This window comes from Hylaeus anthracinus, unplaced genomic scaffold, assembly GCF_026225885.1.
Source record: "Hylaeus anthracinus isolate JK02 unplaced genomic scaffold, UHH_iyHylAnth1.0_haploid 3, whole genome shotgun sequence".
NCBI lineage: Eukaryota > Metazoa > Arthropoda > Insecta > Hymenoptera > Colletidae > Hylaeus > Hylaeus anthracinus.
In genome coordinates this window covers 11,781,452-11,797,898 of record NW_026535284.1, presented here as the reverse complement: position 1 = coordinate 11,797,898, position 16,447 = coordinate 11,781,452, and the positions used below count along the sequence as shown (strand labels likewise).

The window sequence follows — 16,447 nt, the reverse complement described above, 5'->3', positions numbered from 1 at the left end:
GAACCTTGAATGAGAGTGCACACGGTTTCCTTCGATTTCTTCCATTGCTTTCAGGCAACGCAAGCTTCCAGACACGAAATAAATCATGAAAATATGGTGGCGATATCGAGTGGTAAACTGGGTCGATAACTTGCATCATTGAGGTGACTTTTTGTATTTCGATGTGGACTCGAAGTGTATGAAAAATGGGTTTGAAGGTTGGCGAGTTTGATGGGCGAGGATGCCTTTGAGGCATGCGTGGAAGCAAGAATTAAAAATGAAAGAAAGTGAGGGGTGAAAGTACGAGAACCAGTAGCGCGTGTGAAGATTTCAAGTAGTCTGCGATATTTTACTTTTGGAAAGCTCTTTTTAGAAAAATATCTGACAGATGCGTAGAAAAATGGTTCGACTATGAAGATTTTAAGAATTTCTAAATAAACTCAATAAGATTAATAGAGCCTTCTTTAATTGCCTGCTAATTTCATCGTAAAGTTTGAAAGCTTGACTATGGAGTAGAAAGTACTCGATACCTCAGAGTAGGTGAAAGTCAGAATTTTTCTCGACCTTCTCCTTTGGAAAAGTTCTCGAGCCCCCTAAAAGAACTTCTATAGTCTCGAACGATTAATTAATTTCACTAAACTTCGAATGTTCACCACGATTCTGCTCATCAAGCTTTCCATTTGGATCATTTATATCCACCATCATTTTTCATCTTTCACCTTTCCCTTTCGAAAACGAACGCGCGCCGTTCGCGTTTGAATTTCGGCTGAGATTTACGCAGTGATTACGCCAATTTATTTTGTGAAAGCGCCTTACGTAAAATCGTCTCGATGCATTATTCATTGGGCTGCATTATTTCAGTGCATTCATGTGTTCGTCGTAATACCTCAATTAAACGCAGCGCGTTTCGAAAAGTTCCACGAGGAATCGTCATCATTCTAAAAAATCTCTCACAGGGGAGACACTAAACATGTCCCCCCATTAACTGTTATCGTGTTATACAAAACTGGTTCATGTATGCCCTCAGGGGCTGTAGCGGTGTTTGTAGCTACAGTACGGACTTAGCAACCCCGAGTTACCCGAGCTAGAGGGGGCCCATCAGGCCCCGATAGATGAGAAGTAAGAGATACTGCAAAAAGTATTAAAACAATGCACCATCCAACAAAAGTAGATAGTAATTTTGACACTCTTCGTTGTTTGAACTCACTTCAGAAGCTACTCTCGATTTGTCCAGCTCTCCCCAGGTGTCTTTGAAAAGCAGCATCCTGTAGATTTTCAGTCTCAGCTATTTCCCAGGAATCCCTACCAAGTCTAAAAAGCCGCCCAGAATTCCGACCCTTGATCACCTTCGAGCATCGACGCCCCCGCTCGCGCTTGACCCTAAATCTCCCCGCATAGAGTCCAAGGTCCGCAGGTCAGACGTCGCGATGCGATAAATTCGCGGCGTCGTTTTCTTCGCCCCCTTCGAGAGACGATTCCCCGTGAAGTAGTCCTCAGGGTTGTTCTTCGTTCCCTGGAAATTCCGACGATTCGCCCCGTGGCTGCGGCATCGGGGAAGCGTCCAAGTTCTGGAATCCTTTCCTCGTCCTCGCTTCCCAATTAGCCGGCTGGCTAATAAATCTCGCGATGTCCCCAGGAACCGTAGAAAGCACCCGTTGGAGGGTGGAGGGGAGAGAGAAAAAAAAGAAACAGGACCGAGGGAGGAGGAAACGGACTGTTGGAGCAGAAAGGGGAGAAAGAACGAAGGGGATTCTCGAGCGACAGGGGACGAGGAGAATCTGCCGTGGTAGCCACTATTCACAGGGGCACAAGGCCAAGAAGTCTTTCTGTACGATGCCTCCGCGGCTCTCTTTCTCCTCTACGAGGCTTAAAGGGGCCGAAGGAGGAGCCTGCTCCGCGAGTCGGTGGCTGTTGTAGTGGTGGACCTGCATCGAGCCACGGGAACCTGGCATTCCTCGTATTAAATGCCTCTAGAACACTCTCCTGCGGCAAACTTCTCGTTCGTGCATGCACGACTGCAGGATGATCCTCTAAGGATGTGAGAATACTATCCCTGGGCTCCAAATTACAACTTTCGTCTTTTCAAGTAACTGGAAGGTTTGGATAACCGAATCATCCCCTCGTTATTGTGGCATCACTTTGAGATTGGAGCAGCTGCCCCGCTTTCGAGTGAATTGGCTCGACTTTGCCACTCCAAGAAGGCTATTACAAGCTTAAAAAACGGAAACTACATTCTCTGTGCTTGGTAATCATCATCATCCATTCTGATCGAGAAGATTTCCTCTTTCCTATTCGATAGTCCTTAATGAATCCTGTGGGATTCCTCCGAGAGCATTAAACTACAATGCAGAGTATGTGCACAGGCGAATCACGCATTAAGCTCTGCTAATTCAGGAGATACAAAGTATGTTAGATCTACCCCGAGAGCCTCTCAGAGATCGAGAGAGGCTCGGGCCACTTACTTACTTTACTTCTACAGAAACCTTGCGGCGTGTGTATTAAAAGAAGAACTCTTTCTTGCTGATCCTGCGTTAGACGCGATGCTATTAATCGTTCCAAGTCTCTTATTACTCGGTAGTTTATTAGTACCTAACCAGCTCGAACAAACTGTTCGAATCATCAATAACGTCGCACTTAAGCCTGCTACGATAAGTCTTGTTGATGAGTCCACCTAGCGCACCTGAGACGAAACACGGGAATATTATTCTCTGTTCAAACTTCAGCGTTAGATCAAGGCCTACCGATCTAAGATCTGGAAGTTCTAGAAGTTCCAGAAGAAATTTCTAGAGACGCTACGCCATCCAAGAACAAAGTTTTCTACCTCAGCAGAATGTAATTAAACGCAATGATGTGTAACAAAAGGTAGTACTCTGTCTAAAGTTAAGCTTGAAATCCGTCGCAACTCTGTACACACTCACACGTGTGTACACATCGGAGAATCGAGGCTGTACACACAGTGAGCTGGACAGAAAACGTGGTGCGGGAGACACGTTGGCAACGGGGCAGCTAACTAGCAAAGAAGAAGAGGAGAAACAGTTCAGCTCGCGGGACGAGGAAGGACAAGCAAGGAGTTTGGTATGCGGTCCGCGCAGCGGGTTCACACACGGACCCAAAGGAGGCCCAGCGAGCGGTGGTAGGGGAAGGACAAGCTCCGGGACTCTCTGGAGGCATTGCCCAAACCGGGGCGACAGTTTCTCCCTTCTTTCTACATTTGCATACGCGATCGTACACCTGTGTTGCACGTACGGTGCGTGTCCCGCCCGCAGTGAGCCGTACACCTGACCAATAAGTCCGCGCGACGAGCGTAAATCTGGAACACGAAATGTGGATAATCTGGGGCCCCCTGCCGCGTCAACCAGGGCAGGCTCGTGTAATCCAGTGATGCACAACGTCCAGCACGCACGATAAGATTGCTAACAAACTTTAAAATTTCTAAGAGTTTTTCTGTTCGACTCTTGGAGTTCTTTCTTCGACTTTAAGAAATCGATAGAAGATTTGCACCCTTGAATCTTATTAAATATGATACATATAACTTTATTTGGGCCAGCAGCGAAGAGGTTGCGCACCACTGGCGTAATCGATGACTTTGGCCCTGGGTCGTCGTTTGTACGTTCTCCAGTTCAGTCACGGAATAATTAATAATCACGTCCCTGGTTTGTTGCGGGGTCTGTTAAGGGAATTACGGGAGACGCTGCAGGTAATTAACGAGCCGCAGAAAAATCCGCGATTGAATTTAAATCAGGAACGCGGAAACGCATTAATTCCCCCTCCTCCACCCGCCGCTTCCAAGAAACCGATAAATCTTCGAACGGGTCGCATTGGATTCGTAATTGCCGGGCCCAAGGTCCAGTTTGCCGATATCGGATCTTCGCGTTCGCGAGGGGATCAGCTTTGCTCGGAAGTGTTGACAAATCGACGACGCTTCCGTTCGCGAGACAAGTCTCATCGATGTCGATAAATCACCGTGTCGATTTCTGGAGAAGTCTGGACGAAAGGTAGACAATCAGAGCAGTACGATCTCAAAATTTTGCACGCTAATTGCTCGTGGTTTGTAATTATTTCGTATGTCCCTCATCGTGATGATCATCCTGATGACTTAAAACCCCTCTAGTTTCATCTGGACCACAAAATAGTTTAATATCGCCAAAGTACCTAACCTTCCAGACCCTCTAAAAGTATTAAAAACATACCATGATATAGCTTCACTTAAATAAGGACAAGATAAATGTTCAAAGCCATTCGAACATAATGCCGAAAGTACCAAGAGGCGTAAAAAGTGACAGATTTGTTACGATGGTACCCAAACGTCGCCTTCCATGATTCCAAGGGGCTCATTAACGGGACACCCGAAACACGCATAAAATCCACAAAAAAGCGGATGAACGTTATTCAAGCGGCGCGCTGACGTAAATCTCGCGAGACGGAGCCCTGATTGCGATATCCTCGGGGCCCGACGAAGGAGCAGGAACGATTTCGGGCCCCGTTCGATTAACGACTGGTTCGCGTAGTAGCTTTTGACAAATCGATTCCGCTTCCGTATCTGCGTCGCGTGATTTATGCGCGCTTAGAATTGCCCGACGTTGCTCCTCAAACGGAAATATAAATGACGTGCCATGGAATATCTCCATCCTGACATCCACAGTGGTCGGGATGTCTGTCTTCATTTAAATATGCAAAATACAGGACGCACGCACTTGGGAGACAGAGTGGCGTCTTTGAAAATGGTGGTTGGGTGACTGGGTGCTTATAGTTTGGGGCCATTATTACCATTCGTTAATAAAGGGACAATTGATTATCTTCGAGTTCGATCAAAGCTCGTTTCCAGAATTTTAGATAGGTCATGTCACAATTTGGAGAAGATAAACCTAGTATACCGTTTTCTCAATCATGCCTCAATGAAACTTTTCAGGCAATTAGATGCTGTCCTCCTCGATCACCTCGAATTATCTATATCTCAGTTGGAGCGGTCCCAAATTCAATGGACATCAAGTATTCATAGAGGGTCTAAAAAATGTCAGCCACAGGATGCTGAAAATCCCGTGGAACCAAGGGGAATGCCGAGACAGGAGGACACAATGGCCCGGCGAGCAAACCAGGCCCAAAAAGTATGCAGGAATCGTTCAAGAAGTACACCTGTTGGATCCTGACTCATGCTGATCCCCTGCGGGGATTCGAGGCGTGCCACCGCGCTGACTCCTTCATTTTCGTTCACCGCGGTTTTTATCCGTCCTCCGCATAGGGTACCGTTTAGGCGACCATCGTTTATCATTACACGCGCCATTATCAGGTTTGTAATTATCGGAATTTATCACGGTCATCGAAGAAAGGAGGGTAAAAGCCTCCGCGGCACTGTTCGCCTCGTTCGTCGGTTTTCTCTTTTCTTATTTCGACCGCGATCGTTTGTTTAATACGACCGTGCTAATTGTGCCACCTGGACGATACCCAGGGAAGTTTAACGCTCCGAATTATTTGCCCTGGGGTTTATTACGTCGGGAGTGGGTCGGGGAAGTTCCCGTTGGTCTCCAACTCCGGTTACGTTGATCAATGTTTACCCATTAAGTTTCTAGAGAACGATCAGCCCAACGACGCGTGAGAAATCTTCCGTCTGTAATTAAAGGTGGAAGACTAATCTACTTGGTATCGCGTTTTGAAACCTAATGCCGTATAAATTGAAGGTGAATTGAATGATGACATCCGACACGTGGCATGGCTAGTTTCAATCGAACGATACCCTAACGAGAAACTAAACTAAACTGATTTCTGAAGGAGAAAAATTGCTTTTCCTCCTCTGATTTGGATATCTTAGCACGTGTAATAATAATTTCTCTAGGTCTAATTCAAAACTAATGTAGGTGAACGAGTTGAATAAGATCCCTGGATTCAATTTAGATCCTTCATAGGCTTAATTCTTTAAAACAGTATAGGATTGCACTCTCTAGTTGGGCTATAGGTCACTCACTTCTTGATGCTCGAACTGCTACAGCTATAATGATTGCCCTCGAGTGATGTTTACACGATACGAGAGAAACCCCTTCATTCGCCCATAAATTGCATATTCACGATGGTAATGCTACCAGTCGTTAGTCAATTCCAAATCTGGGCCAACGGTGAAATAATCTTTTCCAAAAGTTCTGATCACTAGATCCGCATTCCAACGTGTTGAAACAGATTAACACTAACTCGAGTCAAACACAAAATAATTAACAAATTGAAAAACACTCTAAGGCTTGCAAAGCTAGAGCTATAAACATTAATGCTATATTTCCAAGTGAACATTTTGCTCCAAATCTCAAACATCTTTCCTAATTCCAAATAAACTTGGATCCCATCCAACTACTACCAACTTCCATGCTTTTCGTATCTGAGACCTATCAAGGCCCTAGTGTCTCGAGTACTTAGAAGTCGAGTAAGATTTCCACGTTCATTCCGCGCCAGGAAGCCGAGGTCTCGGATCGAATCAGCCTGCGGTTTTCAACCGAGCCTCCCCCAAACGTCGGGCAAATCGACGGCACCGCTAATACAGTCGACACAATACGCCAACGAGCGACAACGGTAACGTCCACGTGGGCCCAGCAGGCGTGACGTCACATCATTGATAGAGGCGCCCACATCATCGGCTCACCAGCCGTGGATGTTGTGCCGTGAATAGATGTCCACCTATTCGTTTCGACGCGATTCGCTGCGTTTGCGCATCCACGTGCCGTGTACGTTCACTACAGGAACAAAATCCTCACGAGAAGAGAGAAACCTTTCGTTAGAAAAATTTTACCAATATTTCTTTTCACTACCAATCGTATTACCGCTCACCCGAATATGGAGTAATGGTTGCGAATAAGCGAAGCGGTGTTTCCAATCATCGTCTGTTATTCGAATAAAATTTTGCCCACGTCTGCAGTTGGCTGGAGCCCGCCAAGTGTGGGAAAGAGTGAAGAACCGCGCGATGAAAAGAGCAGGAAAATGATCGAGGCCCGAATCGAAGACAAAGATGCCCCGAGGAACACCGCGACGAGGATGAGAACGTATCAGGAGGCAGCCAGAAGGAAAAGGACGGAGACACGAGGCTGGAGAAAGGAAAGAAGCGAATCCGTACCCGTCTTACCGAAGACACACACTCAGAACGGCCAGGATTGTGCAAAAGCTCGGCGTACACTCATCTCGCTGATCGTTTCCTGTGCCATTATGCTACCGCTGAAAAGGCGGTTATTCCCTTCTTACATATGCCTCTTTACGTCGCTATTGAAATTGCAAACTGGAGAAAGTCGAAGGACGATTACTCGAAGTCCGAGACGTGACGCCTGGAAAAGGGACCTGTTGCCCAATAGTCTTAGACATTAGGGAATTTGTAGAGATTCATTAAGAAGGCTGTAATCATGCAATACCTTTTCCATGGACACGAAAAAATTCATAAAGCTACTTCAATTATACGTAAACGTGCCCCCAATGTATCAAAGCTATACACTCGCCTATTTCTTCCAAATAAGTTCTTGAAAATATCGTAATTTTTAGTATCTAAAACCGGAACGGTCCCCTTTAATGAATTTCTGTCGCAGTTACAGCGAGGACTTCCGCCATTAGTCGATCGAAACGCTCGTCGTTTCTGATGAGAATCGAGAATTCACGAAGGATTCCCAGGGGGCCGTTAAATGCAGACGGCGTTCTCGAACGGTCGTGTTGTATCGTGCCCCGCTCGAATGAGATTATGTATACCGTATTCAATCACCGTGGACGGTAATGACGAAATTATCCACAGAAGCGATGAAAGTCAGGCTTTACCGTTTTTCGAGGTGGGCGCCGCGAAAATGGTTTTGTAGTTATTACGAACCCGCACGGCCATTTCCGCGAGATGGGCACCATTTTACTCGAACAACGAATGACAATCACAGTCACAGTCACTTTATTTACTTGTTTCATGATTATACCATTGAAGATTTTTAAGTTTGTTAAGTTTCAACTATCTTCTTCTTACCAACCTAATACTTTACACAGCGCAAAGAATAGTTTCACCACCGCCCCAAAAAAATGTTGTTTATCACCTATTCTTCAAAATTTCATTATATAGACGAGAATTCCGTCCACCCCTGCGGTCTACTTAGCGTCCCCTCGAAAGCCCTCTGTGTGTACACGTGCACGGCGCTTATTTACTTTCCATAGATATTTTTTTATTGCGCGCCCCGCCGCCCCCTCTATAATTGAATTAGCTCGGGGAGCGCTAAATGCTCGAAGAAGCGTACACCGTTCAGGCCGTCGCGCCGGGCGAATAAAGAGAGAAGAAAAACATCATGGAGGGGGCCAGCGGAGATCCTTCAAGGAAAGGAAGCAATTTAAGGGTCTCTGTTTATGCCCCCGCGGGCCCTCGAGATGGAACGTCGTGGACCACCCTTTGTCGCCCTCGAGGAACGGACCCCGCTCCATGGGTCCTCTTAGAACCTCCACGAGCGAGTTATGAAATATACAAACACGCTGGTTGCTCTTCAAATAATCCACTGTTGGAGCCCCGTGTGTACGTGTGCAAGAGTACGCCTCGATTCGGTCCGTTAACGTTCCGAACGAGGACCCTTGACGTGTACCCGTCACTGTGTATACCTCTTGCGGGGAAACACGTCGTCATGGTTGCTCGAGGATCTCTCGGAGAGGATCTCTCCTCGAGACGCTCGAAATCGGCCGTTCGTCTTGGCGTAATTACGCTCGACAGCGGCCTCTGTGCCCCCGAGACCCTGGTGACACGTCATGTGGGTGGGATGTTAGCAATCGGTTACTGGAAACTCTTCGTTCCTGTCTGTCCTGCTAGACTGGAGGGCTTACGGCTTTTTAATTACGCGAAGATATATTGCCGAGTCGCAGCGTGTGTTTGGAGGGGTCCTCTCGAGAGGGGCTTCTCGAGGGCCTGGCAATAATTGGTAGACGACTTGTACTTAATGCTACCATGAGACCAGTAGTTCGTGGATTGGAAGGTTTCACTGTTTTTCTTGGACTGAGATTGTTATCTATGATACTCTTCCGAGAGCGTGGAAGAAGAGCCCAGTAAGGGTTGTTGGTGGGGACAGATGTTACAGTTTTGCAGAGGTAGGGATAGAAGAGACTAGGGTAATTAAAGGAAACTACGCTGAGTATAATAAACAAGAGCAAAATAAAAGAAAGAGTTTTAAAGAAGAAATTTGTAACACCCCCTCAAAACATTTAAAAACTATATCAAAGCAGTAGGTAAAACAATAGAATTCCTAGCCGTGGTCTCACGTCCGTGCACTCAGGAATTCGAAATTCAAATTCAACTCCATGGCGTTCTACCTGGAATGTTTCCTCAATCGTGGATCCCGAGGTGTCGGGTGGCGATCTTTGCTTTACAATACCGCGATTTGTGGATGCATCAGAGGTGAACCGACTCACGAGGATTTCGTGGTCGGAGGTTTTGGCACGAAACGACGAGAAGGATGGCTAGAGGAACAGAATGGAGGAGGTGTTGCCAAGCGAGTGGAACCAACCTGGAATTCTGCGTAACAACTCACGGATAGAGGAGCAACAGACCGGAAATCCGTCTGATTCGATAGCTCTCGTGCGCCCCGCATCGACAAAGGAATCGGGCTAGAAATTTGCGATCGGCGCCGCGATACAATGGCCCCTGTGGAAGTCTTTTTCCAAGAGGTCGAACTGGAGCCCCCCCGTATTGTTGCGAAACGACGCCGACGGTTCTCGCCGGAGAGATTCACTTGGTTGCCTTTCAACGATTTCGAGAATGAGAACGAGAGCTACCTTTTAAAAGGATCTCTCATTCGGGACGTACCAAAAAGTCCATTTTCTTTTTCTAACCTTGGTTCTTGCGATCATCCCAAGCATTTCAACGCTCTCTTTTATTTTTGAGTAAAATTTTAATTTAAATGTTGTACCATGAAGACGCATGTTTCTTTTATGGTCATATAGAGCGAGAACCTTGCGACAAAATTAATTGTGGGTATCGAAACGTTGACACGTTTCGACGATTGTGCAATGCGTTTTGGAGCGCTAGTTCGTGACACAGCGAGAAGCTTTTGTGGACGTTCCACGGTTTCGAAACGGTCTTTTCTGACTCCATTACCGATCCTGCTTGAGAAAATATCATTAACGCCGTTTATGGTACTTCGCGGACCGAGCGAAAGGTGGCTTTGTTTGTTTAAAACGTAATGGAAAAATAAATGTTTCCTCTCCGCGGTCTCGAATCGTCCCAGGGTTCGAGGAACTGGATGACTCAGTTGGAAATTATGAACAGAAGTTTTTGAAGAAGAAATTCCAAGAGATTTTCGTAGGAAGAACGATAAATGTCATTTCACGCCAGTTAAATGAGGTTGTACTCACCGTCCATCGGAAGGTGAAATGCAGTTGCAGGGTGACGGGTTCGTTGAGGGTGAAGGTGTTCTGGCCGAGGGCGTGACTAGATACGTTGCCAAAGCTGCAGGAGCCGATGGCGGTGACGTTCGACTGGTACTCTTTCAGGCAGAGCCAGAACGCCGTGGAGCACGGGGTCATGCAGGGTGGAAATCCTCCCTTTCCTCCGCCATCTCCTCCCCCGCCGCAACACCTACCGTCCACCAGGGTGCCCCTGTTGTTCGTCAGCGAGAGGATCTGCACCTCGAAGTATCCGCCCGCGTTCGTCGCCTGAAACATCAACCAACACCATTCAATTAGATTTACCATTAGACTGAGGAAACAATTTTTCTACCGTTACACGTGCCCCTTAAAATAGTCCCACTTGCTCCGAGAGTCTTTTTCACAGGGTAATAAATAACAAAGTTACTTAGCTATTCCCATTTAAATGCCCCTCTCTGTATACTTTTGGATCTCTCCAAAGTGGCACTAAACTAGAAGCAATTGCAGAGGTCTATCAGTTTGCGATTTCTCGCTTACCCATAGACGAAGCCTTCAGGCCAAGAGGAGTTCATTAAATTGGCTTTCCATACCATTTTCATTCTTCCACCTATCACTTTCGTTCTCACCGTTCCTCGTGCTCTTATTTCTCTTCTAATCAGCCCGGAGCAGCGTATTAAATTGTATCGTTCCATTTTAAATCACGTCGTTTCCTCTCTCTTCCTCTTTTTCATCGTCTACTCAATACCAAGGTGAATTTATCGGGTTCGTTACAGCTCGCTTCGTTAAACGGGGAACGCTCGGCATTAAACAGCACGATTTCGTTCGTTTCTTTCTAATGGGCATAATAACACAGCGGGATTTTCCAGCTGGAGCACTCGTGAAAACGGAAGTCTCGAGCCAGGGCCCCCGGGAAGGCGAAAGGCCCCAGTTTAAGTGTTCGTGTCGAGTGATTTCGCCGTCAGCTTCTAAGGCGATTCGATGAAAGAAATCGAGCAGTTTCGAAACTACCGAGCCGGCAATTTCCAGGAGCCCCCTCTACACGTATCGTTAAGCATCGCGTGGCATCAAATTCCGCGATATACGTTTAAATTTCACCTCACGGTATTAATATCCACAGTCTACTTATCATGTTTATTTCCAACGGTTCCCACAGTTAAACTCCCCGACTCCACGTACCATTTCGAGCGTTCGTTGTTATTATTCGCAAGCCAGAGTATTAATCAAGCATTCAGTAGCCAAGGAGATCCATCTCAATTTTATTCCCATCCTCTGATTTATCGATCCCAAGCTACGAGCGAGCCAACAACAAAAGCGAAAATGTTGCCGCTCGAAATCGTCTGCCATCGACGTCGAGAGTCTTCCTTTCATCGTTACGAAACCGTGCAGGGTACGTACACTTCACCTACACCTATTGGTTTCGAATGTACGGCCGCGGTTGCATCGGCGGAGAGCACGTGCATAGGCCCATCGCTCAGATGTGGATGCGCGTCCGTGTGATCGTGCATGCACACACGTAGGGAGCCTCGACTCTCGGTGTAATTACCGTAAGAGTAAGATCGAAGGTAGAAAGCGCGAAGGATCGTCTGCTGGCCTTTGCTTTCCAAGACGCGCTTCCTACTACGTTATATAATCCCCTTGGGCATCGCGAGTGACATTTTCGCTGAACCGCGAAGCTGGCTTCTGCGGTTTCCTTCGACAGAGGGGTGGGATTCATAAGAGGGAGAAATTGAAGAGAATGTTCGTTAAGAAATTCTTAAGGGGGAGTCTGGTTCAGCCAAGGTTTCTTTCAAATGTACATCATTTTAAGATATAATTCACTTGGTTCTTGAAACTGTTTGAAACAAATTTAACATTGGAGACTTAATATGAAGGAGGGAGTAGTCAAGATTAACTTCAGTTTTTGAGAAAGAAACTATTTCTCTAGGTTAATTCAAATTGGTGTGGGAAATCAGTAGAAATTAGAAAGCATAGCTAACCTAGCACGTATACAAGATGGAGTACTAATAAAAGAGCAAGTAGACTTCCTTGGATACGACAAGGCTTCGTAATAATGTACACAGTGGCATCAAAAATGTCCCGACTCCCAAAGAATGACTCCTATAGATCCTCGTATATCTGCATTCCTCCCATACAAATACCTCCGTCTCTATGTGTATCCGACTGTACTCGAGCTCAACTCGGCGTTAGGTGACGCTGAAAGGGCCTGCAAACGACGTCCCGATCCGCCCAGACGGGGCCAGTTTCCGTTAATGGGACGACCCCTGGTCACCGAGAATATATCAATCGATGCAAAACGGAATTGTCCTGAACGTAAAATGGCACGCAGGGTCGTAGAAGCGCGTTCAACGATTCCCCCTGGGGTCCTAGAAGCTCGCGTCACCGAGGAATCCGAGTCGTCGATGGCGCGTTTACGACGAGGTTCGACGCTAAATCCAAGTTTCTTCTCGCGTGGAACGACTGTTTGAGGAGGGAACGGTGTAACGTGCGTCGTTGGCGTTTTATTGGTCGTGCATACTTATTCTGGAGGCTCTCTCGGTAACCCGTGTGCCTCCGAAAGAAGCTGAAAACGCGCGGAACCGGAGTGAGGGCACACAAACCCGACGAAGACGTTTACACGGGAAGCCGAGTTTGCACAGTCCGCTCACGTGCCGGCGCGAAATTGCCCCGCGAGGATGGCTTTCAGACCGCCGACAAGGAAGTGGCCTTTTCGAAAACTGGGATCGGTCGTTCGATGATACGACGGATGAGTATCGGGTTGGCGAACGAGTTGGGAATTTTTAGCAGTCGATCGCAACGGGTATCGTTTTCTCACGAGCTCGAAACGAGGCCTCGCGGGGACTTTTGCGTAATGCCGGAGGAATTGAATTTCGGGGAAAAGTTAAGATAAGACGCGAGGTGCTCCGTGCGTGTGATTAACAGCAGTTTGAGGGAAGTATGTAGTTTAAATTTATTGCCACTGGATACAGCGTGATTATTTTTGACGTGACAATGCCATAAAATGGTATGTCGATGATGATAACGGATGACTAAAGGGATCAGGTCTGACGTGACCGAGGTTTTGAAAAGTGCATTCGAAGTTTTTGATTATTTTACACCTTGAATGGTACGTTTATATTACCGCGTACAGTCATGTATCGGTATCAATTTTAGGCCGATCTAATTTGGGAAACCAGTCCAATTAAGACTACCAGTTTCCTAAATGAGACTTTCTGGTTTTACTTACAAATATGTAATTTCCAAGTATTTTAGTGTATCAATTATAATCTTTAGCAAATCTAAAATAAATTGGATAGGTTGTAATGTATACAAGAACGAAAAATAAAATTTTTACTTGGTCCCAATTAGGCAACCTTAGCTTACACAGAACGTTTCGTAAAGGGATACCACGAATTACCTTAGAATCTACTTAACCCTCTATGGACTCACGTAACTTTCAGGTTATATGCTAATATATCGAGGATTAAACTAAATATACAGCCTATTTATATTTCATTCTCCAGAACCTGGAATTTCACTTGGCTCGAGATCAAGCCCAGCCATTCACCTCATTTTAAACACAGCCTACCAAAGTACTACCACGCTTGCCAACGAAAAATTGAGATGTCACGAAATTCGTTTCGCATTATTCGCATGCCTTAACAATTCTTGGCACTGAAAAGGGGCACGACCCGACGTTTTCCCACATGATCGAGGGTCCCAGTCGCCACCCAACGATAATTGAAGTCTCGCGGAGCTGTCGAAAGGTGTAATGAAGGTGGACACCTTGTATTAGCGACCAATTCCCATCGTGCACCGCACCTTTCAACCTCGGGACAATCACTATGCTCGAGCTGCTCGCTTTCACGGTTATTAGGTCAATTGTGCGAAAGCTCATTTTTCATAGGGTGCCTCCTACCATCAGGTCAATTGTTCTTCACGTAACATTGTTTCACTCCAGCGCGTTGCGTGACTCCATTCTTCTTACTACGAGATATCGAAAGACGTAGACGTGAACGTTACAAAACGAGCCTAACTCTCGTTCTTCCGTTCCGTTTACTCCTCTGCGCAAACTATTAATTGTAAGAATTAATTCTGTCCCTTTCCAAGGCAAACTTACAATTTATTTATAAAGAAAAATCATTAGGATATAAACTACAGTTATAAATGTAAATGCACAGAATTAATTTTTGCACTTAATAATTTTGCACAGATGTTTGAAGCACTAGCGCGTTTAGCTAACATAACTTTCTTTTTCTCGTTCCTTTTCTTTACGTTTTCTTCTATCGAATGCAATTATGTAGTATATAATTTAAAACGTCTATCCTGAAGAAGCTTAGTTGTCTGGCGTTGTTACAAAATATATGTTCCCCTCGCGAAGTAACCACGAAGCGCGAGTTCAGTTTTGCTCATCACTGTAATTGATCGAGTTTCTTGCGTAATATGTCAGGGCTTATTAACAGAAGCCGTTGCCTATAAAAACCGTTGCAAGACGTGCAATTGGCCGTTGGAAGTCTATCAACAAATCCGCGCGGCGTGATGAGCGCGCGAATCGAGTTGCCCGTCATTTTTATCGTTCGATCCGTGCGAATATTCAAACGTTCGCCACTGTGGTACCGTAATATATAAACAGACATTAACGCGGCAACCGGTTAAATGTGTAAGAAAAGAACGAATGCCGCATCAGTCATTAAAGTGTCAACTACCTCGCCACTTTCCACTTCAGATGCGAATCCGCTGTCCAAGGATGTTATTATGCTTCTTGGATTCGTGAAATATTTTCTACTATTTTACTTACTATTCTCCAACAATTAAGATCGTTTGGAACCTTGAACAAAGAGAGCGTCGATTTCACTCTAAAAGTGGCTCTCGATGGACCACCAAGGGTCCCTTGTAAAAAATCTGTGCGATAGTTGGCAAAGGGGAGACAAAGGAGTCTGTTTCGAGATTGATTTCTGGACACACCTGGTACACGAGGAGAGGAGGAGAGGATTTTACGCGCGTCTTAGACCCTTCTGGGGCATTACCGTGGCCGCCAGCGCGTATACACCTCCAGTGACTTGTTACGAGACCGCCATGCTGTACGTGTACGAGGATGAGCCACACGTTTCCCCTGTCTGTGTGCCGATTCGCAGGAGAACAGCCTTTCCTTTCCGCATAGCCAAGGTGCAGCGAGCCATACCTCGCTTGCTCTTAGTTTTATACACGTCGAAGCTCGCGGGAGTTAATACGAATAACTCATTCGACCGAAAAAACGACCGTTGAACGCATACTGAGGAACGAGCCTACCGTGTCCTTTCTGCCATTTCTCGTGGGATCTCTCGTCGTCTCGTCCTGGAGGATATCGAGGGAATTCAGCGTTCTTTGTTCCATTTCTTCTGACCTTTTTCTTCCTTTCTATCTTCTCTTATATTTGTATCCTTCGTCTATTGTTCTTTTGGTGAGCAGGGATTACTGCAACTTCGGTCGGGCTCGCCTTTTACATTCTGGACGAAACGCAGGAGAGAGTATCGAAGGATGGAGATGAATACCGCGTGTTGTGGGGATATTTTTATCCGATTCGTATTGCATTATGATCGCTGGGGAGTGATGCAAGGTGTGGGAATCTTCGTGGAAAACGTGTCGAGAGTTTTCAGGAATTGAATGCCTCGAGCTGGGATTTCTCAGAATCTTCTGACTGTGATTTTATTGGCCTCAAATTTCGTTGGAGTGTAAACTGGTGGACCAGTGGGAATTAAAATTAAACTTCACTATCTAGTCATGTAGATCTTATAATATAGCTTCTTCTGCTCATCGTGACTCTTAAGAAATTAAGTGACACAGTTACCCCTCCAATCTGTTTTGAGAATTCGTCACACAAAATTTCAACGGATATTCGTTGTAATATCCTTCGAAATAATCCCCAATTAAGTGTGTGATTTGGATAGACGGAGGGTCATCAGGAGCACTCAAAGGTAACGGATCGGGCGATGAAATTTTATTTTCCCCAATCAGAGTGGTCTTCCAGCGACTTAATAACAAGATGACTCTCGAAAACGGCGCGTATCGTCGAGGATAATCGAAGGTAAACGGCGGGGCAAGCGCACACTAATTGTTATCGACGATCTCATTAGCACGCATAAAACGAGGGCGGGGAACGCATGAACGAAATACG

The 16,447-nt window shown here is 46.0% G+C and overlaps 2 protein-coding genes across 2 annotated transcripts in view; both read right to left on the bottom strand.

Moving 5' to 3' along the window:
- The window catches only part of LOC128893970 (uncharacterized), a 155,501-nt gene that overhangs the window by 59,890 nt on the left and 79,164 nt on the right, over window positions 1-16,447 (bottom strand). The window lies entirely within an intron of this gene.
- Window positions 1-16,447, bottom strand: part of LOC128893958 (protein jagged-1) — a 44,248-nt gene that overhangs the window by 17,204 nt on the left and 10,597 nt on the right. Inside the window, exon 2 of the mRNA XM_054155291.1 lies at window positions 10,306-10,605. Within this exon, the coding sequence (XP_054011266.1) occupies window positions 10,306-10,605 (300 nt within the window). The remainder of the gene's footprint in view (window positions 1-10,305; window positions 10,606-16,447) is intronic.